The sequence below is a fragment of the Mesoplodon densirostris genome, chromosome X (assembly GCF_025265405.1).
Source record: "Mesoplodon densirostris isolate mMesDen1 chromosome X, mMesDen1 primary haplotype, whole genome shotgun sequence".
NCBI lineage: Eukaryota > Metazoa > Chordata > Mammalia > Artiodactyla > Ziphiidae > Mesoplodon > Mesoplodon densirostris.
This window is the reverse complement of record NC_082681.1, coordinates 42419912-42447786: the sequence shown is the minus strand read 5'-3', so window position 1 is coordinate 42447786 and position 27875 is coordinate 42419912. Positions and strand designations below refer to the sequence as shown.

Below are 27875 nucleotides of genomic sequence, written 5' to 3'. Positions count from 1 at the left end.
GAATTTTGACAGCACTTAGTTATTATCAACACTTGCCTATATACATTACCTTATATTTTTAGCTCTTTCATTTACCTAAGGCTCATATGCTTAACTAGATTATGATTTCTATGATGCCTTAGCTTGTTTATGTAACATTTAGTGAATGTTTATAAGGATGTTTCCTCTGTATTCCTCACCGAACCACGGACGGAACTTAATAAATAATTACCGCCTCAATTACTTAGAAATTCACATACAGGCTCTCTTAAGAAAGAGACAAGTGAACCCATCTTCTCTTCCAAGCACTTGGAGTACCCCTCCTAACAACCCACCCCACCTCTATCTCCTACAGAATCACAGAAATGCCATTAGAATAGGACTGTCCGATAGAACTGTGATGATGGAACTATTCTACAGCTGTGCTGTCCAATATGGAAGCCACTAGCTGCACGTGGCTATTGAGTGCTTGAAATGTGGTTAAGGCAACTAACTGAATTTTTGGTTGTATTTAACTTGAATTCATTTAATTGTAGGTAGCTGCACGTGGCTAGTGGCTACTGTACTGGATAGCATAGGTCTAGACCAGTGCTAAGAATTGTTTTCCAGCTCTTTATTTTCAAAATTCTTGGTTGTCAGAAAAGCAGGGCACTGGAAGGAAGAGAAATGAAGATGGGGGCAGGGCCTATGCACAGATGAGCAGAGGCTGGGAAGACCAGGACACTAAGTGGACCCAGGAGGAAGAGGATGAAGGTACATTTTAGGCTGAGTTTTGTTTTTCTGATTTCCTCCTGTTTTCCTAGGCTCTGCTAATCAACCTGCCATCTACCATGCCCATCTACATGATCCCTATGCAGGTTGATTTTCCTCTTTGCTTTTTTTTTTTTAACCTCTCATTCCTTTGTCAACCAAATCCATGACTCCAACAGGTTCTGGCTGGCTCAAGATTATTATCCCCCTATCCCCAACCATGTTTTTCTGCTACCATTTCATCACCCACACTTGAAAACTGCAACTTATTTTTGACTCTCTTTCTCACTCTTCCCAGACCCATCCCACATGCAGTTGCTTGCCAAATCCTTTCGGTGTTCCCCCATACAGGAGTTTCCTCCCTTCCCCCATCCCACTTATATCTTATTTCCATTAAGTTTCAGCTCTAATGCCACCTTTTCAAGGTTGTGGAAGATCCATTCATTCCCAGATTAATCATTTGTTGCCTTCCACATCACCTTCCTTTTTTTTTTTAAATTGAAGTAGAGTCGATTTACCATATTAGTTTCAGGTGTACAGCATTGTGATTCAGTACTTTTACAGATTATACTGTTAAAAGTTATTACAAGACAATAGCTATAATTCCCTGTGTTATACAGTATATTCTTGTTGCTTATCTATCTTATACATAGTAGTTTTTATCTCTTAATCCCATACCCCTAATTTGCCCTTCCCCCCTTCCCTCTCCCCTTTGGTAACCATTAATTTGTTTTCTATATCTGTAAGTCTGTTTCCATTTTACATATATATTTGCTTGTATTATTTTTTATATTCCACATATAAGTGATATCATACAGTATTTGTATTTGTCTAATTTATTTCACTAAGTGTAATATTCTCTAGGTCCATCCATGTTGCTGGAAATGGCAGTATTTCATTCTTTTTTATGACTGAGTAATATTCCATTGTATATATATACCACATCTTCTTTATCCATTCATCTGTTGATGGGCACTTGGGTTGCTTCCATATCTTGGCTATTGTAAACAGTGTTGCTATGAACATTGGGGTGTATGTATCTTTTTGATTTAGTGTTTTCATTTTTTCCAGGTGCATACCCAGGAGTAGAATTGCTGGATCATATGGTAGTTCTATTCTTAATTTATTGAGGAACCTCCATACTGTTCTCCATAGAGGCTGCATCAATTTACATTCCCACCAACAATATACAAGGGTTCCCTTTTCTTCACATCCTCTCCAACATTTATTATTTGTAGGCTTTTCGATGATAGCCATTCAGGTGTGAGGTCATATCTCCTTGTTGCTTTGATTTGCATTTCTCTGATAACTAGTGATGTTGAGCATCTTTTCATGTGCTTGTTAGTCATCTGTATGTCTTCTTTGGAAAAATGTCTATTCAGGTCTTCTGCTCATTTTTTAATTGGGTTGTTTGTTTTTTTGATATTGAGTTATATGAGCTCTTTGTATATTTTGGATATTAACCCCTTGTTGGTCATATCATTGGCAAATACTTTCTCCCATTCGTAGTTTATCTTTTCATTTTGTGGATGATTTACTTTGCTGTACAAAAGAGTTTAAGTTTAATTAGGTTCCATTTGTTTATTTTTGCTTTTATTTCTTTTGCCTTAGGAGACAGACCCATAAAAATATTGCTAAAATTTATGTCAAAGAGTGTTCTACCTATGAGCTCTTCTAGGATTTTTATGGTTTCAGGTCTTACATTTAGATATTTAATCCATTTTGAGTTTATTTTTGTATATGATGTGAGGAAGTGTTCTAATCTCATTGTTTTACATGTAGCCGTCCAGTTTTCCCAGCACCACTTATCGAAGAGACTGTCTTTTCTCCATTGTATATTCTTGCCTTCTCTGTTGTAGATTAATTGACCATAGGTGTGTGGGTTTATTTCTGAACTCTTTATTCTATTCTGTTTATCTATATATTTGTTTTTGTGCCAGTACCATACTGTTTTGATTGCCATAGCTTTGTAGTATAATTATGAAGTCAGGGAGTATGATACCTCCAGATTTGTTCATTTTTCTCAAGATTGCTTTGGCAAGTCATGGTCTTTTGTGGTTCCATATGAATTTTATTTGTTCCAGTTCTGTGAAAAAAAAAATGTCATGGGTATTTTGATAGGAATTGCATTAAACCTATAGATTGCTTTGGGTGGGATGGCCATTTTAACAAATATTAATTCTTCCAATCCAAGAGCACAGTGTATCTTTCCATTTCTTTGTATCATCTTCAGTTTCATTCAGAATGCTTTATAGCTTTCAGAGTATAGGTCTTTCACCTCCTTGGTTAAGTTTATTTGTAGATATTTTATTCTTTTTAATGCAATTTTAAAGGGAGTTTTTTTTTTACTTTCTCTTTCTGATAGTTCATTATTAGTGTACAGAAAAGCAACAGATCTCTACGTATTAATCTTGTATCCTGCAACTTTGCCAAATTCATTTATTAGTTCTAATAGTTTTTGGGTGGAGACTTTAGGGTTTTCTGTATAAAGTAGCATGTCATCTGCAAATAGTGACAGTTTTACTTCTTCCCATCCAATTTGGATACTTTTATTTCTTTTCCTTGTCTGATTGCCGTGGCTAGGACTTCCAATACTATGTTAAATAGTGGAGAGAATAGGCATTCTGTCTTGTTCCTGAATTTAGAGAAGAGGCTTTTAGCTTTTTACTGTTGAATATGATGTTAACTGTGGGTTTGTCATAAATGGCCTTTATTGCATTGAGATATGTTCCTGCTATACCTAATGTTTTTTTTTTTTTTTGTGTGTGTGTGTGTGTGTGGTACATGGGCCTCTCACTGTTGTGGCCTCTCCCACTGCGGAGCACAGGCTCCGGATGCGCAGGCTCAACGGCCATGGCTCACGGGCCCAGCTGCTCCGCGGCATGTGGGATCTTCCTGGACTGGGGTACAAACCCGTGTCCCCTGCATCGGCAGGCGGACTCTCAACCACTGCGCCACCAGGGAAGCCCCTGCTACACCTAATTTGATGAGAGTTTTTATCATGAATGGATGTTGAACTTTTTCAAATGTTTTTTCTGCATCTATTGAGATAACCATGTGATTTTTGTCCTTCCTTTTGTTAATATGGTGTATCACATTGATTGATTTGCAAATATGAACCATCTTTGTGTCCCTGGAATAAATCCAACTTAAATAAATCCAACTTGATTATGGTATATGATCCTTTTTATATATTGTTGGATTCAGTTTGCTAATAGTTTATCGAGGATTTTTGCATGTACATTCATCAAAGATACGGGCCTGTAATTTTCTTTTTTTTGTAGCGTCTTTTTGTGGTTTTGGTATTGGGGTAATGGTAGCATTGTAGAAAGAATTTGGGAGTGTCCCATCCTCTTAATTTTTTGGAATAGCTTGAGAAGGAGAGGTATCAGTTCTTCTTTATATGCTTGGTAGAATTTCCCTGTGAAGCCATCCAGTCCTGCAGTTTTGTTTGCTGGGAGTGTTTTTTTTTTTATTACAAATTCAATTTTGCTACTAGTGATCAGTGGATTCAAATTGTCTGTTTCTTCCTGATTCAGTCTTAGCAGGTTGTATGATTTTTGAAATTGGTCCATTTATTCTAGGTTGTCAATTTGTTGGCATATAACTATTCATAGTATTCTCTTATGATTTTTTTGTATCTCTGTGGTATGAATGTCATTTCTCCTCTTTCATTTCATATTTATTTGGGTCCTCTCTCTTCTTGGTGAGCCTGGCTAAAGGTTGATCAATTTTGTTTATATTTTCAAAAAAACAGTTCTTGGTTTCATAGATCTTTTCTATTGTTTTTTATCTCTATTTTATTTATTTCCTCTCTGACCTTTATTATTTCCTTCATTCTGCTGACTTTGGGCTTTGTTCTTTTTTTAACATCTTCATTGGAGTATAATTGCTTTACAATGGTGTGTTAGTTTCTGCTGTATTGTTTGTTCTTTTTCTAATTCCTTTAGGTGGCATGATAGGTTGTTTATTTGAGATTTTTCTTGTTTCTTGAGGAAGGCCTGTATTGCTATAAACTTCCTTCTTTGAACTGCTTCTGCTACGTTGCATAGATTTTGGAATGTTGTTTTTCCATTTTCATTTGTCTCAAAGTATTTTCTGATTTCCTCTTTGATTTCTTTTTTCTTTCTTTCTTTTTTTTTTTTTGCGGTACGCGGGTCTCTCACTGTTGTGGCCTCTCCCATTGCGGGGCACAGGCTCCAGATGCACAGGCTCAGCAGCCATGGCTCACGGGCCTAGCCACTCCACAGCACATGGGATCTTCCTGGACCAGGGCACGAACCCGTGTTCCCTGCATCAGCAGGCGGACTCTCAACCACTGTGCTACCAGGGAAGACCCGCTTTGATTTCTTCATTGACCTGTTGGGTTTTTAGTAGCATGTCATTTAGTTTCCATGTGTTTGTGATTTCCCCATTTTTCTTCCTGTCATTGATTTCTAGTTTCATACTGTTGTGGTCAGAAAAAATGCTTGATATAATTTCTATCCTCTTAAGTTTGTTGAGACTTGTTTTGAGGCCTAGCATGTGATCTATCCTGGAGAACATTCTATGTGCACTTGTAAAGAATGTGCATTGCTGTTTTTCATTGTAATGTCCTGTAGATATCTATTAAGTCCAGCTGGACTATTTTGTCATTTAAGGCCACTGTTGCCTTATTGATTTTCTGTCTGGATGATCTGTCCATTGATGTGAGTTGGTAAAGTCCCCTACTATTATTTATTATTGTCAATATCTCCTTTTATGTTTGTTAGTAGTTGCTTTATATATTTAAGTGCTCCTGTATTGGGTACATATATGTTAACAAATGTAATATCCTCTTCTTGTACTGGTCCCTTTATTATTATATAATATGCTTCTTTGTCTTTTGTTATAGCTTTTATTTTAAAATCTATTTTGTCTGATATGAGTATTGCTACCCCTGCTTTCTTTGCATGTTTCTGTTTGCATGAAACATCTTTTCCCATCCTCTCACTTTTATTCTATGTGTCTTTATCCCTGAAGTGAGTCTTTTGTAGGCAGCATATTGAAAGGTCTTGCTTTTTATCTAATCAGCCACCCTGTGTCTTTTGGTCAGAGCATGTAGTCCATTGACATTTAAAGTAATTATTGATAAGTATGCACTTATTGCTATTTTATTACTTGCTTTCCACTTGTTTTTGTAGTTATTCTCTTTTCGTTTCTTCTTTTTGCTTCTTCCCTTGTGGTTTGAGGATTTTCTTTAGCAGTATGTGTGTGTTCCTTTCTTTTTAGTTTTTGTGTATTTATTGTAGGTTTTTTATTTGTAGTTACCATGAGGTTCATATATGCTGACCTATAATTATATCTACTTGTTTTAAAGTAGTAGTCATTTAAGTTCAAACACATTCTAAAAGATCTACATTTTTTTACTTCCCTGCCCTACATTTTGTGTTTTTGATGTCATATTTTACATCTTCAATCTTATCCCTTTACTGTTTACTGCAGTTATAGTTGCTTTTACATTTTTTTTTGTTTTTTAATCTACATATTGGCTTATTTAAGTGTTTGATCCTCAATCCTTACTATATATTTGCCTTTCCTAGTGGGATTTTCCCTTTCCTATAGATTCTTACTTCTTTTCCATTTAGAGAAGACCCTTCAGATTTCTTTTACGGTAGGTTTAGTGTTGATGAACTCTTTTAGTTTTTGCATACCTGAGAAGTTCTTTATCTCTCCTTCTAAATGATAATCTTGCTGGGTAGAGTATCCTAGGTTGCAGGTTTTTCCCTTTCAGCACTTTGAATATATTATGTTACTCCCTTCTGGCCTACAAGGTTTCTGCAAAGAAATCAGCTGATAGCCTTATGGGGGTTCCCTCGCATATGACTCTTTGTTTTCCTCTTGCTGCCTTTAGAATTCTCTCTTTATCTATAACTTTTGCCATTTTCATTATGATATGTCTTGGTGTGGGTCTATTTGGGTTCATCTTGTTTGGGACCCTCTGTGATTCCTGTACCTGGATATCTGTTTCCTTCTTCAGGTTTGGGGAGTTTTCAGGCATAATTTCTTCAAGTACATTTTTGATCCCCTTTTCTCTCTCTTCTCCTTCTGGAACCCATATAATGCAAATGTTTGGATCTTAATGTTGTCCCAGAGATCTCTTCAATTGCTTTAATTTTTAAAAATTTGTTTTTCGGGGCTTCCCTGGTGGCGCAGTGTTTGAGAGTCCGCCTGCCGACGCAGGGGACGCGGGTTCGTGCCCCGGTGTGGGAAGATCCCACATGCCACGGAGCGGCTGGGTCCGTGAGCCATGGCCACTGAGCCTGCACGTCCGGAGCCTGTGCTCCGCAGCGGGAGAGGCCACAGCAGTGAGAGGCCCGCGTACCGCAAAACAACAACAACAACAACAACAAACAAACAAACAAACAAACAAAAATTTGTTTTTCTTTCTGCTGTTCTGACTGTGTGGTTTCCATTATTCTGTCTTCTAGATCACTTATGTGTTCCTCTGTATTACTTTGTCAGCTATTCATTCCTTCTAGTGTGTTTTTTATTTCAGCTGTTGAATTATTCATTTCTGATTGGTTTTTTTTTTTAATATTTTCTAGTTCCCTGTTGAAATGGTCACTGTTTAGATCAATTATTTTCCCTAATTCAGTTAACATTTTTATTACCAATGTTTTGAATTCTTTATGTGGTAAATCGTTTATTTCTCTTTCATTATTTATTTTTCAGGGGCTTTCTCTTGCTCTTTCAATTAAGAGTAGTTATTCTGCCTTTTCATTTTTGCTTAACTTTCTTGCCTCTGTGATATAGGTGGAACCGTTATCTATTGCAGTCTTGAAGGTGTATTTTTCTGTGGGACCACCTCTATACAGACTGTGTATGCTGGATGCCTTTGGGGGAAGAGCTGGATTTGATGTGAATGCAAGTCACATCTTTCCTCAGGGTGTGCTGGCAGCTATCACCTTCGTAGCTGGTGTGGCTGGAGATTTAAGGGCTAGAGCTGGAGGTGGGTGTGAGGTGGGACTTCCTCTCTGCTCAGTGGCTGTCACCACCCTCTCAGGGGTGGGGCCTGAGCTAAATCTGTTCCTTTTAAGTGTGTGTTTTTCCCTCTCCCCACACCAGGACCTTTGCCCCAGAGGAGGGGTGTGCTGAAGCAAGTGGGGCCTGTGCGCTGACAGAGGTCTAATGCACTGCCTGTATAGGTGTCTGTGGCTCCACACAGACATAGCCTCAGGTGCAGATCCCCTTTGTTCCTCACAGCCTCCACCACCCCTGCCCTGTTGTGGAACTGCCCTACAGGAAAGACGGTGCCTGTGTGGACTCTCCATGTATATTGGGAAGTTAGCTGTGATACAGCGGCCACTGTCAGAGATCTCGGGGGCTTCTGAGAAACTGCTTGAGTAAGAGCTAAGAGTAGCTCCACTCTGGGACTGGGTCACCCCTGTGTCCCATAGTCGAGTCTTTTCCTCTGTCATGGGCACCCCAGATCCAGTTCAGTGCTATGGCATGGGTTGAGTGGGGCTAGAGTATTCATTGAGCTTGGGCTGGCGGGCATGGCAAGGCAGTCATGGGAAATCCAGCAGCTGCTAGGGCAGACCTCTCTCTGCCCTGCCTTAGGGGCAGTTCCCCTTTGTCTCTCACAGCTGATCACTGTCCCCAGCCTCAGCTGCTCTCACCCTGTTGTGAAACTGCTCCGCAGGGCAGGCGGGGCCCTTGTGGTCACTCTGTGTGTATTGGGGTGGGGGTGTGAGCTGTGGTGGAGTGGCTGCCATCAGAGATCTGGGCGGCTTCTGGGACGCTGCTTGAGTAAGTGTCAACAATGGCCACTGCCGCCCCACCCAGGCTCCACCCCACGACTCAGTCACCTCTGCATCCCACGGTCAAGTTTTTTCTCTGGTCATGGCTACCCCAGATCCAAATGGTGTGCTGTGGCATGGAATGAGTAGGATGGAAGCATTGCTTGTTTCTTCGGGCTGAGGTGCATGGCTAGCTGGTCGTGGGAAACCCAGCTGCCTCAGAGCAGATCTCTCTCTGCCTTGCCTCGGGGACAGCCAACGTGCATGCACTCCTCACAAATGGAGTCCAGTCTTGTTGTCTGGCTGTCCTCCAACCAGCCGAGGGGGCTTGTCTCCTCCACAAAGAACCCCAGCTCTGGGACACCCAGTCTGTGGCTCAACCTGATCACTCCCCAGGGTGGGTGTCCACCCATGCAACCTCCCTTTTCCTCTGATTCCCCTCCCAGGGGCACGGGTCTCAACCTGATCACTTTTCTTCCCTTCCTACTGGATTATGTGTGGATTGTTCTTACAATCTTGGTTGTACAGGAGTGCTTCTGCCAGTTTCCAGGTTTTTAAAAATTAATTAATTAATTAATTAATTTTTGGCTGCGTTGGGTCTTGTTTCTGCGTGGGGGCTTTCTCTAGTTGCGGCGAGAAGGGGCTACTCTTTGTTGTGGTGCGTGGGCTTCTCATTGCAGTGGCTTCTCTTGCGGAACGCGGGCTTCAGTAGTTGTGGCTCGCGGGCTCTAGAGCGCAGGCTTACTAGTCGTGGCGCAGGGGCTTAGTTGCTTCTCAGCATGTGGGATCTTCCCGGACCAGGGCTCGAACCCGTGTCCTCTGCATTGGCAGACAGATTCTTTCCTTTTTTATTTTAATTAATTAATTTATTTTTAATTTTTGGCTGCGTTGGGTCTTCGTTGCTGCATGCGGGCTTTCTCTGGTTGCTGTGAGTGGGGGCTACTCTTCCTTGCAGTTCATGGGCTTCTCATTGCGGTGACTTCTCTTGTTGCAGAGCATGGGCTCTTGGCGCACAGGCTTCAGTAGTTGTGGCACATGGGCTTCAGTAGTTGTGGCCCGTCAGCTCTAGAGTGCAGGCTCAGTAGTTGTGGTGCATGGGCTTAGTTGCTCCATGGCAGGTGGGATCCTCCCGGACCAGGGCTCAAACCCATGTCCCCTGCATTGGCAAGTGGATTCTTAACCACTACGCCACCAGGGAAGTCCCTCCAGTTAGTTTTAGTGAGAATTGTTCCACATGTAGATGTATTTTTGATGCTTTTGTGGGGGGAAGTGGGCTCTATGTCTTCTTACTCCACCATCTTGATCTCTTCTCTCTCACTTTCCTTTCTTATAGGACTTATTGTTGTTAGTTGTTTCCAGACCTATCCTCTCTACTAGATTAAAATCTTTTAGAAGATGGAGGCTACATTTCAGTGATGTCTTATTCTCTGTGCTTAGCACATAGTAGGTACTCTGTAAAAATTTATGGAATGAGTATATTAATGTATATTCAGCCCTTACCATACCTGTCGGAAGTGAACATTTTCTTATGTTTTTGAAGCTGTGACCTGACAGTATGTTAAATGTGTATGCATTAAACTAGTGAATATAACAAAAAGGAAATGGACTGGCATATAGAGAACAAGCTAGTGGTTACTACTAGTAGGGAAGGACAAGATTAGGGTTGGGGATTAAGAGGCGCAAACTATTATGTATAAAATATAAGCTACAAGTACATATAATACAAAACGGGGAACATAGCCAGCATTTTATAATAACTATAAATGGAATATAACCTTTAAAAATTGTGAATCACTGTGTTGTACACCTGAAACTTAAATAATATTGTACGTCAACTATACCTCAATTTTTTTAAAATTCAAAAAATGTGTTGCTGAGAAAGCAGTTTTGGAAGCAGCAGTATCCTGGAGTGCTTTTAGAATAGGGTGATCTACAAGGAAGATACGCTGTGGTGTCTCAGGCTTTTACTGGCCCTGAGATTCTGTGACCTTTTGATTTCATTTTAGAGTGACTGTGTTGTTTGTGGGGCACAAACCCCACAGAATCTGGGAGCCTTGATGTACAAGCTTTGTTAAGCCCTATCAGAAAAACTGTTGTTTAAATTGATTTTTTCTTCATTTACTTTCAGTTTTACAAAACAATCCTTAGAAATATAGGCAATCACTGGAAAACAAATTATTAAAGTAAGTTATCAGCAAAAATGGCAGAGTGAGGACTTCTGAAAATTCTACCCATAATAAAAATGACAAGAATTGGCAAAAATGATCAGAATCAACTTTTGCAGCACTCTGGAAATTAACCAAAGGCTTGCACCAATCTGGGGAGTATTTATTCATGAAAAACAGCTGCATTTTTGGTAAGAATAGTAAGCTTTGTGGCGTTTTCACTTGCGCTATGCCCATCCTTTGCTCTCCAGCTCTGCAGTAGCCTTGAGAATCCACAGCCTGCAACCATAGGGAAAGCCAGCAACCTGGTAGCCCCTGGAGGACGCAGAACACAGTTGGAGCTCCTGTAAAGCCTTATTTCTAGAGAATTGTCATTATTTGATCTGTCTGACGAGTCCCCGGAAGACCCCACTTACAAGACTTGTATTTATTTGTCCTGACTTGGAGGTACAGAAAGCCTTCCCTGCCGGGGCTTTTTTGGAAAATCATTAGAGGCAATTGATTAACTTCACAGCTGTTTGAGGAGTAGATAACCAAAAAGTTTAAAAGGTAAAGCTGAGGAATAATATATCCATTGGGGCTTTGAAAAGTTCAGGCATATTCCTGGGAATCTAGAGGACCACATGCATGTTCAGGGCTATGTGCATTCCCAAGGCTGTGCACATGCTCAGGAAAGACCTGAGAAGGCCCTCAGCTCTCACTCTGGCTAACTTTGAGCTCTGTACAAGCAGAAAGGGAAAACTAAGGCAGAGTTAATCAACCACCTGGCTGACTGTTGAAGCCATGCCCCAACATGTACACAGAGCCACTTGGCCAAGACTGGGAGACTTTTTGGTTCCAGGAGTTTATGGAAACATTTTTATCAATTATTAGTTGACTCCTAAGCTAACCCAGCAGAGACTTCGGTGCAATAATTATTAAAGTAGAATGGAACAGAGTGAAGCCTGTTGTCCATCGGACCTTGTAGAAGCGAATTCTTGGTCCACTAAGCTGCAGTATTTGTAGCTCTGCCTGTACAGTTCTATGTCTTTAAACAGGCTGAAAGGGCAAGGAACTAATATGGGGCTGATGTCTTGTTTGTTAATTTTAAGGCAAGACAAAAGTCGTTTTTGAAAATTTTTTTCCAAAGGATTGCCAATTGTGAGAAGTGATTTGTTTGGAAATGCCATTTCACTTCTATGCCTCAGCCACATCCCAGCTGGCTTCTTCATCTCTTGGGGGTCTTCTTGTAGAAGACCAATTCCTCTCTCCTCCCCGGACTCCCATTTATATACTCCCGCCGTGTTACTGCTCTCTGCTTCCGTTAATCTCATCTTCTGTTCTGGCTTTTCATTTGTTTCATCCATGTAGCTTTCAACTCAGGCTGGCTATGGCCTGACACACTGCATTCTGGGAGTCTGTTTTCTAAGAGGAGAATCAGGCAGAATAGAGACTGTAATGCCCTTTCTGCTGGCCTTGGGGGGTGGTGTGGAAGAGCAAGAGGAAAATTCTTTGGCTACCATTTTGGTCAGAGCCATCTCAGATGAAGCAGTGCAGTTCTCACAGGCTTTAAGGGGCTGTACTAATTTGACCAGATAGCTGGGCAATGACTCACTGAGACAGGGTTGGCGATAGAAAAATGTTTCTTTTTTCAGCCAGTACTAAAAAAAGACCCAAGGCTTATATGCATACATGCTGTACATTCATCCAATGCCACCCTTCCTCATCCCTACCAGGGGAATGCCGGAGAAGTTGCCCCTTTCCCACACTCCTCGCAAGCTACTTATTTCCTGACTTCTTTTTTCTCTTTTCTATGCTACACTGGACGTTCATTTTAAGCTGATTTCTCTTGCCTGTGAAGGGTATAGAGTAGGGTGGGGAGGTACAGAGTGTGATTTATGCCACCTCAGTCCACCACCTCCTGGGATTGGCCTGACCTGGATGATCATTTTTAGCCTGCTGTTTCCTGGGCATGGGCCAGGGGCTGAGGCCAGTGGCAGAAAGGCTAAGATGGCACAAGCTCCCTGGCAGATTCGGCAGTGATGAGTTTTCACTGGGGAATGAAATGGCTGTCTCATTTCTAACATCTTTAGGTTTGAAATACTGCCAAGGCTGTAACCCTAATGATTAAAACATCTTGAGGAGAAAGGCTACTTAAATCCCTGAAAGATTGGACTTCTGGAATGTGTTTCAAGAAAGGCAGTATCCCTGGGTAGCTGTGTTTCTAAAATTTTAACTTCAAACAAATTATAACTTCAATTTATACAAATTATACAAAGTATAACATCAGCCTCCAACCACGTAACCTGTTTTCATGATCAGATAAGACTCATTTATACTTAAGAACATTTATTTCTATGAAAACAGCATGCCTTAGAAAACAAAGCCAAAAGAAAGCAATTTGTCCTTTCAAGTGAGCTTAAACACATCCCACAATGCCATTGTTTTTATAGGAAACTATTCCCCTGGTGCTCTTAGGGACTGGTCTGGGAGAGTCCCTGCAGCTACTTGTATCTGCACAAAATGGCCCCTACTCTGTCTGAGCTCCCCTCCCCATAGGGGCTGGGAGCCTCCAAGAGCTGAGAAGAGAAGGTGTGTGTTGAGTTGTCTCAGCTTTGAACTTGAAATATGATTTGTCATTGAAATAACACCATAAACTACGAAATATACTAACAATTTGATTTTTCTGGTTGCAGGTTAAGATAGATTTTTCTGGGCTGGCTTGGAAGCTTATTTACCTACAATATTCTTTCTCTCAGAAAATTACTTAAAGGGAACTTTTGCAATAAGACCCCTTCATAAATCAGTCTCGACTCTTTCAGCAGACCCTTTCTCCGCAGGTGGTACAAAAGTGAATATTAACATATCTCACATTACATGGCCATAAGTTATGAGACTGTGGCCTGTGAACTTATGAGATTTAATTGTATTTTGTTTGGTTGCTTTCTCTTGAGAGAGAGTCACTTGTGAATCCCAAGAACAAGTTATATTTCTCTGCAGCTTCAAGATTCTTCTTTGCAGAAGTTATAAGTGAATAAAATGGTAAATGAAAGTACTGTTAAAATATTTGGCTTTCCAGCTAAAATATTATGTTTTCACAGTTGTATAGTCTTTCAGGCTTATCATAACCCCCTTCTAAGCCACTGGCCGCTAGAAACCTCACAATATTCCCTGTGATGTGGACAGGGGTTAGGTATGCAGGTATTATTGTGCCACCTGCTACAGTCACACTAGGAAAAGCTGGAAAGTGACTATTTACAAAGAAAGCCCCATTGGGAAAAAAAGAGGTTTGACATAGCTGTGACCAAAAAATTATTCAGAGATGGTGCCACATGGGCCCATGAGAAAGGGAAGGTCAAAATATGTGGTCAAGAGGAAATCCCTCTACTAAAGGATTTTCAGGCCTTGTGAGTGTCTTTGTTCCTCAAGGAAAAGGATTTGCTTCTATTAAATTCTAGCCAGTGACCTTTTACCTTCAGGACAAAGGTAATAATCAGTAAACCACAGAAGCAAACCCTCTGTGTTAAATTCTGCCTAAGTTTCTTTCTTTTTCTTTCAGTTTTATCCAAGTATGAAAACCAGATTACTATTTTCGCTGACTACCTAGAAGAATTTCCAGATACAGATGAGCTGGTATGGATCTTGGGGAAACAGCATCTTCTTAAAACCGGTAAGGTTTGGTAGCATTGGACTGTGAGAACACAAATGAGGTGGGTGCCCAAGGTTAAGGTCCTATCCTGTTTTCCTCCTTGGGTTGATAAGGGTTAATGTTACTCCTAGGCGGATTTACCTGACAACCAGAGGAGTTTAAGCCTCAGGCCCCTTGCTTGCATGCAGGGTCCCTTCTAAGGTCCTGAGAGGCCCTAGCAGTGTGTTCACATGGCCATTGGTATTTGTACGATTTGAAAAAGTCATGTATTTTTGTTCTTTTCCTTAAAGGAGAACCCCCAGATTCTATAAGCCTCGGGTTTCAAAAAACATGGACCTGCTCCTGGTATCACTAACCAGTATCTAGTCTTTGATGACTGGGCTACATACTTCTCATTCCTCTCATGTCCTTTTCTATCTAGATGAAAAACACTGCCACCCAAGGACCTTCTAAACAGCCCATGGCTCTCAGAAACAATATCAGACACTGAGAAGTCTTATAGTTTTAGAGCTTTTGCTGACTGCAGAACTGTCTCAGTTTATTCTGATTTTGTATAGAACTTTTACCCACTGCAACTAGATGGAAAGGAGGCTTGGATTTTTCTTCCTTACCCTTATGCTCTTATAGATTGGGAAAGACCTTTTCATCTGAAACTGCTAACAACCCAGCACGTCGATAAAGCCTGAACTTGGAGAGAGGCAGCTCTGATTTTTGTATCTGAGGAGAGATCCTCTTTGGAGGCCCTAGCATGGAGGGAGGGACAGGAAGAAGCTGATCAAAAGGCAGGAGGGGGGACTTCCCTGGCGGCCCAGTGGTTAAGACTCTGTGCTTCCAATGCAGGGGGCGTGGGTTCAGTCCCTGGCTGGGGGACTAGGATCCCACATGCCATGTGGCATGGCCAAGAAATTAAAAAATTAAAAAAATTTTAAAAAAAGGCAGGAGAGGAAGTTAGCATCTCTTAACTCCATCTGAGTCTGACTTCATCCTTTTGATTGGAGAATCCTGAATAGTCGAGAACACCTAGTGATAGCAGTTAGGAGACCTTATGTATTCTGGCTCTTCTACCTTGGATAATTCACTTTCTCTTTCCAGATCTTAACTCCTTTCACCAGTAATTAACTGGAGGGGCACTAGAGATGATCTCTTCTAGTTCAGCATTCCATGACAACAGGGATCCCCAAGTTGCCAAATATGCCCATTTTCTTTTTTTAAACATCTTTATTGGAGTATAATTGCTTTACAATGGTGTGTTAGTTTCTGCTTTATAACAAAGTGAATCAGCTATACATATACATACATCACCATATCTCCTCCCTCTTGCATGTCCCTCCCACCCTCCCTATCCCACCCCTCTAGGTGGTCACAAAGCACCGAGCTGGTCTCCCTGTGCTATGCAGCTGCTTCCCACTAGCTATCGATTTTACATTTGGTAGTGTATATATGTCCATGGCACTCTCTCACTTCATCCCAGCTTACCCTTCCCCCTCCCCGTGTCCTCAAGTACATTCTCTATGTCTGCGTCATTATTCCTGTCCTGCCCCTAGGTTCTTCAGAACCACTTTTTTTTTAGATTCCATAATTATGTGTTAGCATACGGTATTTGTTTTTCTCTTTCTGACTTACTTAACTCTGTGACAGTCTCTAGGTCCATCCACCTTGCTACAAATAACTCAATTTTGTTTCCTTTTATGGCTGAGTAATATTCCATTGTATATATGTGCCACACCTTCTTTATCCATTTCATCTGTCTATGGACACTTAGGTTGCTTCCATGTCCTCAAATATGCCCATTTTCAAACGTTAGGCTGGAAAACACCTTTCAAGGTGAAATTATTATTAAAATGTCTATACAACTTTTCCCCAGACTTTCTAGCATATAGGCAAGCTGGAAGACATAGAGAATATCAGAGGAAGGAGTGAGTGGCGTGAGCATTTGAGAGGAGGGAATATAATAACAGCTAACATTTACCTCAGACTTACTGCATACTGTACCATGTAAGCTACTACTTTCCATGTAGTGTTATCTTGTTGAATACTCATAAGTCTATGAAGTAGGTACGATCATTCTCCCCATTTTACAGATGAAGAAACTGAAGCTTAGAGAGGTTAAGTGACAAGCCCACACAGTTGGTAAGTAGTAGAGTCAGGGTTCAAACCCAGGCAGAATATGGCTCCAGAAGTCTTGCTCTTAACCATTTTACGTCTGCTTCCCATAATGTGCTAGGCACCGGCAACATGAAGGGGAAGGAAAATCCAGACAGCTCAACTTTCTGATTTGTTCAAAGGAAAGGCAGGAGAAAAAATAGAGACTATTGGCTAAAATTGAACTTCCTTTTCTTCTTTTAAAGTGCAATGGCTATAAGTTCTCTATAGAATACAAATATAGATGTGTTGTTGAGAAGGGGGAGAGAGAAGACTAAGAAAGATGGAACCACATCTAAGTACAGATGACATGTGGATGCCAGATTTGTGGCCATCGAAGTAAATTTATGCCATAAAATACAAGAAAGCATGCTTTGGAAAAAAATATACAAAAGCATTTGTGATGTTATACACCCATTTAGATTACAAATGCCAGTTGCAGTAGGTAGTATTGATAAATTTCTTATACACTTAATTTGCTTAGCAGGGACATCTCCTTCGTAGTTAAACATTTGTGTGTACCCCCCCCCCCACACACACACACACGACCCATCCCTAGTTTTAGATAGCAGACAGTGGATGCTGATAAGAGATCCAACCAACCATCATCATTCAGGCAGGGGCTGATTGCCTTGTTAGCAGGTTATCCAGGATCCTTGCTTTTCCTAGTCCTTGTCTTTTGGCCATGTGACCCCAGGGTTAAGTACCTGTTGGGGCTTTGGCTCTCAGTGAGAAGGAGGCAGGAACCACTCAGCATCATTGTACTAGCCAGTAGCTCTGATCAAAACATAGGTGGGAGGAAATGCTGAAATTATTTGGCTAAAATGAGATTGGGTTTCCTATGAATTTCCCTTAGCCTCATAACAATGGAATTGTCTGGTTATTTGAAATTGAGTTTGCTGCTGGCTCAGAAATCAAAGGCAGATATCTTCAGATGGGATACAATGATTTAATTTTAATTTCACATTTAATTACAGAAAAATCTAAGCTGTTGTCTGATATAAGTGCTCGTCTATGGTTTACATACAGAAGGAAATTTTCACCAATTGGTAGGTATATCATTTATTATACTGTGCTTTCTTCTTTGTAGATAGCTTTCCTGAGGTTATCAGTGACATCATGGAAACCTCAGAACTAACAGCTCACTATGGCGAATAATTTAATGTGACAGAGTAGTTAAGTCTTATGCTTCATCCAGAAATCTCATTGCCGACGTGCCTCATCATGTATGGTTCCAGGGTGTTAATGTGTAATGCCAGTATACTTTTGAGCCCAACCACCTCCAAGTGTTCAGGCACTTAGAAGTGTTACTTGTTTTAATTCTAAGAGCAAGGAAAAAGTCAAGCTTTTAATTTGGACAGTATCTATTAAATTATAATCCACTGCTTTGTGGAGCTATTTGATTATTAAAGATGGCTGTACCTTGAAAGAAAGAAAATAATTCCTTTGCCTTTTTTTTTTCCCTGTGAGATGAAAACATCTTGCCACTGGGAGATGAATTATAATGGACTTTCTTGGAACTAATTCTAGTCAGTTAAGAGTACCAGCTGCTGTCTAGAAAAAAGGACAGCTCAATGAGCTAAGTGAATAGGATCTCTCCAGAGAAAATTTGTGAAATGTTTGCTAGGGTGACCTCTTCCTAGTCTCGTGGTACTGTAGGAAAGGATCACCAAACTCAAATGGTGGAAGCTATTCTCCTAAGAGGAAACCTGTCTGACTGATTTTGGTCGAGGACTGGACCTAGTAACTGGAGTGAAATAAACCTTTCTGATAAGTGCAAAGAGTGAAGTTCACACAGACATTTTTTCTTCTTTTTTTGCTCTCCACAGGAAGTACCTGAGCAAAATACACAAAAGAACAATCTTTAGTACCCAGTGATTCTAAACTGTTAAACTTTTTTCTGGGTGAAGAGATCTTTGCAAGATTTGAAACCATTTGCAGTTCAACTCTGACAGTGTTTTGGAAGAGATGATATTTTTTTTTATGTGGGCTTCCTTGCATCTTTTCCATACTAATCTGGTCCATAATCCCACCATTAGCAAGAGCCAAAGGACTCCCCTTCCAGCTCACAAATTGGCTCAACCTTCCCCATCTTGCTGTAGCAACTCTCCTTCAGTCCCCACAACAAAAGGAAAGGAGCGGCCACCTTGGCCCACTTGTCTTACGCGGTTGATGACCCCCTTTACAGTTTATCTTGTGAAACCATGCTTATAGCATACTTTTCCACTTCCATGTTGGAAATGAAGCAATGAAAGCAGAATGTCTCCTCTGCCATCTAAGTTATCTCATTTCACTGGTACCTTGAAAAAAGGATATTGAGCTCACCCTGGCCACGTTTATGGGATTTTTGTTACATCAAGTGTTCTTAAAATGGAACCCGTTGTCGTATTAACTGGCTTTGTGCCTTTTAAAAAGGTAGTACATTTCTAATTTATTAGTGGTATTTTTAATTATGACCATACTCATAACACCAAATATTTACATCGTCCTGAGTGGGTTGTAGAACACTTTTATACTCTCTCTTTTAATTCTTATAATATCCACTAATAGTAGGCAAGGCATGTGCTATTATCCCCAGTCTACAGATGAGGCTTGGATTAGGTAACTAGAGACTGGTCTTCTGATGCCTAATCTAGGACTCTTTCCTCTATTTTACATTCTCCCTCTTACTGTTCAGACATTCATAATGCATATTTAGAACAGTCAAGAGCCTTCCAGATTTCCTTGACCATTTTGATAATCAAGTTTGGTAGCATTTATTCCTTAACTAAGGTAAGATTGCCCTCCCCGAGAAGTGAGTTGTGAAAAGTCAGGTTCAGTCAAGCAGATGATGACATGGCATGGACTAAGTGTTGGTAGTCATACATGGTAGTCATGTACCAAAACTGCACGTATACCTGGATGTCTCTAGGCGGAAAACATAAGGGGCAGGTTTTGTTCATTTGTTTGTTTTCCTCTGGCCATAGAACCTGTTTTGGTTAACTCAGCATTATCTTTGCAAGTTCCACCCTGTAACAAACCCTGTTTGATGTCTGGCTATATCTTTTGCCTCTCTATTCCGAGTATGTGTACCTGTCTGTCTTGTATGATTCCCAAATATGCTGATGTTTCGGGAAAGGGCAGTTCAAGGAACTCATATTCATCCCCATTCATTTTGCCAACAGGGGGAACGGGCCCTTCGTCAGACGCTGGCTGGGGATGTATGCTGCGCTGTGGACAAATGATGCTGGCTCAAGCCCTTATCTGCAGACACTTGGGCAGGGGTGAGTTAAATTTGTTCTGGAAACTGCCTCGGAGACCTCTGCAGTTGCAGTTGCTGCTGGTAGTTTAGCACTGGTGCCGAGGGAACAGAGCTGCAGGTCCTGAAGTACTCTCTGCAAGTCCAAGTAGTGGGGCTGACAAGTTGGCAAAACCTCTCGTGAGAAGGAAACAGCCGGCATTTCCTTGTGACTCACCAAGCCGGAGACTTATTTTCCTGGGACAGATGAACGTTGAGGCAGGTGTATCATTTAGAGTTTCCATCTTCACTATTGTTCGCGTGAGTCCTTAAACAGGTCAGATAACAAAGGGAGCAGGAAGAAGGGTGTGGTGGTAAGTCTGTTTTTTGACCTCATTTAAAATATCTGCCTAGTGAAGGATGTCAGTGACCTAAAGGAAGTGCCTAATGAGGGAGCTATTTTGGTTTGGGTTCACTGATGATGTCCATTCGATGATGAAGAAATCCTTAAATCAGCTTCCTCAGGAGGCTGCTTCATTAAGAACCTTCCAGTAATCACAGCTGGAACTCTCGAGTCTTGCTTTCTTAAGACATGCGTGTGCTTCCCTGTCGGCATCTGTAGGCTGACCTTGGGTAGATGCCAGTTCAGGCACTTGGGGAAAAGTCTGGGTTGCCTTGGGGATGAGGGAGTGAAAGAACACCTTGGATGAGATTGGGCTGCTGAACTCATCGGCTGTTGCTCCTTGAGATTCAGAGGTACAAAAACGTCGCTCCCTGTCCGGGACTACGCAACCTCACACATCTTCCTGCGGTTCCCGGAGAAGATTGGGGAAGGGGCTGGGGAGGGTTTAGGGCTTCGTGCCTTTTTTTCAGAGTTTAGGATATCCTGTGCCTGTGTTCCCCGGGTAGTATCATAATTTCTGTTTTACAGATGAGGAAACTGAGGCTCAGGAAGTAAGGTGACTTGCCCTGGGTCAAACAGCAAGAAGGCATCGATTGATTTGGGAATAGAATGCAGGTCTTCTGACTCCTTGTCCAGTGATTTTTCTACTGTACACATACTTCTTGGAGCAGATCGTTCTTACTGATTAACTTTCTCATTTATGAAACACTTCAAGATGATTCTTCTGGAAGTGAATTTTGTGGAAAGCAAACTGGGGGAAAAAACCCACAGTCAGCAATCTCAATTGTCTTAATATAAAAGCAAGTAGCAGGAAGAATGTGGAAATAGATCTTGTAGCTAAGACGAATGAGAAGATGTAATTTTATAAAGAAGTATTTTGGAGTGTTTCCTATTCGGTTGTTTTACAGTTGAGGTGGGGTGTTCACTTATCACTGTCATCAGTAAATATTTAGTGGTACTTAGAAGCCAGCTAATCAGGATTTCCCCCAGACTTGGACAGTTTGGTAGCTGATGAAAAACAGTTGGGTGTTCTTCACCCTTTGAAGACTGCGGGATACGAAGTTTAAAACTTTGGTTTCAGAAATACTAGAAGCGAAGAGAACTAAAGACTCTGGAGACACTGGCCTTTGGCTTCAAGTCGATTTCAGCTGTGGTGAATTCAAGTGCTCTCTAAAACCTCAGGAGAGAAATTTCTGTCTTGGAAGCAAACTAAGTCTCAGAAATCTGTCCCATTAGACAGAGTTCGTAGAGCTGAGGGAATGGGAATAGTGCAGCCTGTCCACAGCAGTGACGACGAAAGTTCTTTTTTTTTTTTTTTTTTTTGCGGTACGCGGGCCTCTCACTGTTATGGCCTCTCCCATTGCGGAGCACAGGCTCCGGACGCGCAGGCTCAGTGGCCATGGCTCATGGGCCCAGCTGCTCCGCGGCACATGGGATCTTCCCAGACCAGGGCACAAACCCGTGTCCCCTGCATCGGCAGGCGGACTCTCAACCACTGCGCCACCAGGGAAGCCCCGACGAGAGTTTGTGCAGTTGTCCTCAGTAAGCAATAAGAAGCCCCTATAGGATTTGGGGGGGCTGTGCCTGAGGCACAGGTGGGATCCCCACAGATGTAATTATTTTAGTTTTGGTCATAAGGAAACCTGGAACACCTGATAACAAAGGTATTTTTTTTTTCAAAACTCATTGTGGCCTTTTGAAAAGCTTGTGTAAAAATGGCAGCATGCAATTTTAAAAAAAAAGCTTCCTTAGTTGCAAATTGTGTATATTCTCCTGGGAATAGGTGTGTGTCAGAAGAGCACTTCCCCCCATGAGACTCTGTTGGCAATGCTGCCAAAATATACAGACCAAAGCCGTTGCTGTCTATGTGGATATGAGACATAACAGCGTCTGGGTGAGACACGGATATACTGCCAGGTTTTGTGGTGACCTCCTGTTCACTGAGTAGCTGACCAGAAAGGCCTTGTGACACTGTCTTCATGTAATATTTATCCAACTCAAGCTCGTGGGATAAGTCAATTCCTTGGTCAACTTCTTGTTTTGCTTTTACTTTATACCCACTGAGTCTTTGAAAGAAAACAGTTTCCAGATGTCTTGGTCCTCAACGTTAAAGATACTTAGGAATGTTCTGACCTGATCGCTCCCACCTTCTACATGTAACTCCTTTGTTTTCCTTCTAACCTCGTAGTCACAGTAAGAGTGCAGAGATAACAAGCAGTTATAAAAACAATTTTAACTCATTTTTTCTTTTTCCTAAAAAGACTGGAACTGGGAGAAACAGAAAGAACAACCCAAAGAATACCAACGAATCCTACAGTGCTTCCTAGATAGAAAAGATTGTTGCTACTCTATCCATCAAATGGGTAAGGTCACATGAGTAGTTTAAAGGCTGTCTCTCTGTTCTGTAGTTCAATTAAGAGGAAAGGAACACTGTATGTGAAATTCAGCTTACACTGCTGTACTTGCTTTTCTTGTCCCCTGCTTTGTATGTGGCTCTACTAAGTCGTCCCATCTACTTATTTACGCAAAAAATTAGGAGTTTGTGGTTTGCTAACCTGTTTATTATTTTTCCACATAAAAACAGCACAGATGGGTGTAGGAGAAGGGAAATCAATTGGCGAATGGTTTGGACCAAATACAGTTGCACAGGTGTTAAAGTAAGTAAGAGAGTCTGGCATGCGCCTTATTCTACCATCTCCTATGCCTCCCTCCACCAACTCAACATCCCATCAACCCAGCTGTTCCTGCCATCCCACTAAGCCACCAAACATCTGTACCATTTTGCTCAGATAGTTCTTTGAAATGTGTAATGTGTGTGGGCAGCTGTCTTGCTAAATCACAGTTATAGTCATTGGTACCAGTCTATGGGGAGGCCCCTCAGGACTCATTCCGTATCCCACTTGTAGACTGGTGCTCACATGCTCAGCCGTCAGCCTGAGGGTCACTTTGAAGCCAAAGGGTTTACACTAAGCGGGGAAGCCTGAGGCAGCCTCGGCAAGACACAGACTCCCACCCTGTATGGTATAAAAAAAAACCTTCACTGATTCATTCAACATTTACTGGGTACCTCTGTTGCCCTAAGTACTGAGTGCACAGAAATAAACTAGGTGTAGTTCTTGCTTCAAGGACCTCACCACCTACTGGAGGAGACAAACCTCAAGGGAGTCTTAGAATCAGTTTGTCATCTCTTAGGAGACTCAAGGTACCCCAGCATGGTACTTTTGCAATTGTCCTGTTAAGTCTCAGAATTCACCTCCCACAGCAAGAGGCGACATGGAGAGGCCAGGACCAATGCTTTGGAAATGAATGGGGTGAGTGGCATCAGCACCTACACTTGCAGGCCATCTCACCTATTGTCAGTCTCCTTTCTGACAACCTGTCACCAAATGGGAACTCCATGAGGGCAGAGATTGTATTTGCCTCGTTCACTCCTGTAATATTAGCACATGAAACTGCCTGGCACATGTAAGTGCTCAATAAATACTTGATGAATGAATGAATGAAAATGGCAGATAGAATCTGGGGCTGGATTTAGGCATCAGAAAATTGAAACTGTCTAGCCTCCTTTGGTAGCTACGTCAGTTCCTGGGCTCTCTGGCGTGTGATGATGGGACCTGCTCCATGCAAAATACAGATGGGGCACTGTTTCAATTATTAGCCAACCTTCAATGAACTGGAATGCTTTGTAAATGTGCTTTTGAGGGGAGTAGTCTGGACTTCCTGGGGACCCAAGTGAAACCTGTATCTTTGCATTACTCTTTGCTAACAGTGCAGCCTCTCTGAGACCACTTTCTTATCTTGGTCCGTAGTGGTTTTTGGGGTGTTGTTGATCTGCTGAGTGAGGATCTGGTGGTATTTCGGGAGCCACTGTAGGAACCCAGGGCAGAAAGTGTAGAAGATTAGAATGGCTGTGCCGAGCCCAAAACCTAGCTTGATGTGGTTGGTTTATAAATGACATCCCTCAGAATTTGCTTCTTTCTTCTAAACTTTGAGCTTCCCAACAACAAGCAAATGGAAACATACATTTTTAAAGAATTTAAGTGGGTTCTGAGTCATCGTGATTGTTACTAACAACAGTAGATGATGATGATGTCGTCATTGTTATTTTGGGGGAAAGATACTACATTAAATGAAATTAAAATATAATGGTAATTAACCTCTTCTTGGGAGTTACTTTGGTTTGGGAGAGAATGTGTCTTTTGTCTTGTTTTGTTTTGTCGGCCATTGAGACTGGGCTTTACTGCAGAATTCCAGAGTAGCCAGGGTAAACATGTCTTCTTCAAACTGGCAAGAGGAGAAAGAAATAAGGGAGAAATAGACAAGGTACTTTACTCAGACATCAGATAATCTCTCTTTTAAAGGGGTTTTCTTTCTAACCTCCTCTGAAGTCATGCACTTCAGCATGCTCTGTCTTCAGCTGTTGACCAGCAAGGCCCGGCACTGAAGCCATCTGCGGCCCAAGTCTCCTGGGACAGCATCCTTACCGCATGTGGGAAGGGATAGAAGAGATCACCTCTCTCTCTCTCCCCCCCGCTCCCTGGATTTCCCTAGAACTTATTGTTTGTATTATGTATGCTCCTCAACAAATATATATATATATGTGTATATTAATAACAGTTTTCTTTTTTTGAAAAAGGGAGTAAGTCAGAATGTCTCTTATTTAAGAAACGAAAACAAAATCTCTTGGGAGAAGATGCACTGGTAACCTCTCTCTTTCGCCCAGTAGGAGTACCATCATTTTGCAAGGCAGCCTTTTGCATTTTGTAAAGCAGGCCTTATTTTTGAGGTGCGGAAACAGTGCCTCTGGCATTCTCAAAGTCCCTGGACATAGAATGTTCCAGAGCTCAGTCAAGGGAGCCAGACCTGACCTGAATCCCAACTTCTCTGTGGCTCAGTGTTCGGTAACTTCAGGAACGCTGGGCATACTTAGGTTGTACTGCTTCCTGCCGAGATGTCCATCTTCCCCAATTGTGACTTCAATGTATGTTGCTTTGCAGAAAACTTGCTTTATTTGATGAATGGAATTCCTTGGCTGTTTATGTTTCAATGGATAACACCGTGGTTATTGAAGATATCAGTGAGTCCCGGGCCAGTTTACCTTCTCGGGTGGCTGGGTGATGAGGTTCTTCCTCACCATTCAGAATGTGTGTGGGGCGTGGTGGGAGAGAAAGACAGAAAGCGAGGGAGAAAGAGAGAAAGAAGATACACACACACCCCCATTCCCCTGCCCCCCGACTCTCTGGCCTGCCCGTCTAGCAGGACAGGGGAGCACAGGGCTCCGGTTAATCATTCCCTGTGCCCCTTCTTCCCTTCCCTTTCAGCTTTCTGAAAGGGAGAAAACAATTAGAGGATCTCTGCTGCCCCTCAGTGAGGCACCAGACCCTTTCCCTGCAGGACTCCCCAAGTGCGGGTAATCAGTTAAACCACTGACAGGTCTTCTGTGGCGGCCCCCCTGTGCTCCCCGCCACAGGGTTAGAGGGACCAACAGATACAGTCCCTGTTTCCAAGGCCCTTGCAGTCTAGTTGAGAAATGAGATTCTCCCAGTGAGCCTATAATATCTGACAAGAGGTAAGTGAGTGTTCAGTTGCCAGAAGGAGGAGAAGTAAGGGCTGGAAGAGTGGCCTGGGCTTCCTGTAGGAGGTGGGGCAGCAGGGCCCCGCTGGCGGGGGGAAGGGCCTTCCAGGCAGCGGCTGTCACGTGAGGTCTCCTTTAGTCTTGCCCTTGGCACATCTCCTAGGGCTGGATGTCCCTTATTTACCCAGCCCTCTTGTCTTCTGTTTCTAGAAAAAATGTGCCACACCCTCCCCTTGAGTGCCGAAACAGCTGCTGAGAGCCCCCCTGAGTCTCTGAATGCTTCCACCCAGAGTAAGGGCCCCTCTGCCTGCTCTCCAGCCTGGAAACCCTTGCTGCTCATTGTGCCCCTCCGCCTGGGCATAAACCAAATCAATCCTGTCTATGTCGACGCCTTCAAAGTAAGTCGCACCTTTCCCCAAGCCGCTTGCTGCCCGCCCATCCCACCGCCATGTGAGCACGGAGATCCGTGAGCAGCAGTCCACACATGAGCTGAGAATCTTGCGTTCTCTTTCCCTCCAGGAGTGTTTTAAGATGCCACAGTCTTTAGGGGCATTAGGAGGAAAACCAAATAACGCCTATTATTTCATAGGATTCTTAGGTAAGAAAAGAGGAATCACAAGTAAGTCATCATGGGCTAGGGGAGGGTGGGCAGAAGGTCTGCACGGGAGACCAGGCAATTCCAGTTTTAGGGGGCCCTCACCTAGCCTGGAGATGCCGTGGCCTCTGGGCAGCTCATCTTGTCTCTGGCCTGGAGAGTAACGTTTACCTGTGCCTGACAGAGAGCAGATCCCCCTTCAGTGCCTCTGCTTCGTTGCCTCTTGATAAGATGGTTCCATGGCTGCTTTCCCACTGGACGGCCCCAAGGTCATAGCATTGCTTCAGCACCTGTCTCTCTTTCCTGTGGCGTCCAGGGTGGCAGGGCTTCACTCCCCTGGCCTTGCCGATACCCCTCTTACTGGGGCTCGGGCGTTCAGGCTAGGAGCCGTCCTCTGGCTTCCCAGGCTCATGCAGCTTGGGCTGCTAAGCTTATTGTTCAGAGCCCTGACTCTGGTGGGAATAAGAGGAGGTGAAGACAGAGGTATCCCTTTCCTGATACTGGAGGCTAAGCCTTAAAACAACTAACCTCCTAATGTGGATCCTGATGAGCAGCCCGGCATTACCTGCCTCAGTAGATGCCTCTGGAAACCCAGCCACCTTACTCACTAGCTGTGACCAGAGACATTTAAGGCCCTTGGCACACGAGGGGAGCTAGCCCGGTGCTTCTCAGACTTTTATGTGCGCATGAATCACCTTGAGAGCCTATTATAATGTGGGTTCAGCAGGTCTGGGGTGGGGCCTGAGAGCCTGCATTTCTAACTAGGTAGTGCCGGTGCTGCTGGTGCCACACTTTGAGTACCAAGGGCCTAGACACCTGCTTAGTGCCGCAGAGTAAGGGAGTGATGCGGTGAGGGAAATTGGATACGGGACACCTCTCGCAGGAGTGGGCTTCGAGGAAGCTATGAGCTTAGAGTGCAAGGGAGAGCCAGAGCAGGCGTGGGGAATGGCCTGAGGCATGTGCAGAGGACTGAGTGAGATGGGCTTGGTCACCTTCCCACTCATCTCCTCGGAGATCCATGGAGGTGGGGCGGGTGGAAACAGACCCAGCCCTGTATGTGGCCAGTCTCCCACTGGCTAGCTGTGTGCCAGCAGGAAAAGAGTGTCACCTCTTTCAGTCTCAAGTTCCCTTTATGGAAGATAGGGCTGACCCCCAGCTCACCATGTTGTCCCCTCACAGGAAAGCAGTCAGCAAAAAGAGCCAGCCTGACCCCAGCGCCTCTTTCCTCTGCTCGCTCTTTCTCTCTTTAAGGTAGGGTTTCTCCACAGTTGCTGGGGCTCTCTCGAATGCTGCCATCTACTGGTCAATCCTAAGAACTACAGCTTGGTGGAACATTTGGAAAGTGGAGGCTTTTATTTTTCTAAGTACACACCCCAGTATTTAGAGTGTTATAAATTTAGATGTTCTCTGTTTCTAAGCTTTTGGGTTCCTGTCAAAGAAAATGTAGCAAAAATCTATTTCCTATTGTCCGTGCTTGAGGAAAAGGTGGAAACACTGGAAAATAATTTTGGAGGGATCTCAGTGAATCCTGGGCACCCTGGCCTCCTTTATCCCAAGTTACCCAGAGAGAATTCGCCAAGCTGGCATAGCCTTCCTGTTTCCTGAGGCCACTGGGTCGGGGAGACATTGGTGGAGTTGGACTACTTTTGAAAGAGGTGTGG

The 27875-nt window shown here is 42.8% G+C and overlaps 1 protein-coding gene across 4 annotated transcripts in view; it reads left to right on the top strand.

Annotated features, from left to right (window-relative positions):
* The window catches only part of ATG4A (autophagy related 4A cysteine peptidase), a 71884-nt gene that overhangs the window by 28373 nt on the left and 15636 nt on the right, over positions 1-27875 (top strand). For 3 of the 4 annotated variants that reach the window (XR_009530852.1, XM_060086972.1, XM_060086968.1), the window contains exons 1-9: positions 645-732; positions 14193-14303; positions 17402-17473; positions 19589-19687; positions 22306-22407; positions 22629-22701; positions 25042-25121; positions 25830-26017; positions 26139-26217. Coding sequence is in view for 3 of the 4 variants with exons in the window: in XM_060086972.1 (XP_059942955.1) it covers positions 675-732; positions 14193-14303; positions 17402-17473; positions 19589-19687; positions 22306-22407; positions 22629-22701; positions 25042-25121; positions 25830-26017; positions 26139-26217 (862 nt within the window). In the remaining variant the exon portion in view is untranslated. Of the gene's footprint in view, positions 1-644; positions 733-14192; positions 14304-17401; positions 17474-19588; positions 19688-22305; positions 22408-22628; positions 22702-25041; positions 25122-25829; positions 26018-26138; positions 26218-27875 lie in introns of those variants that run through there. The other variant, XM_060086971.1, reaches the window with a different exon arrangement.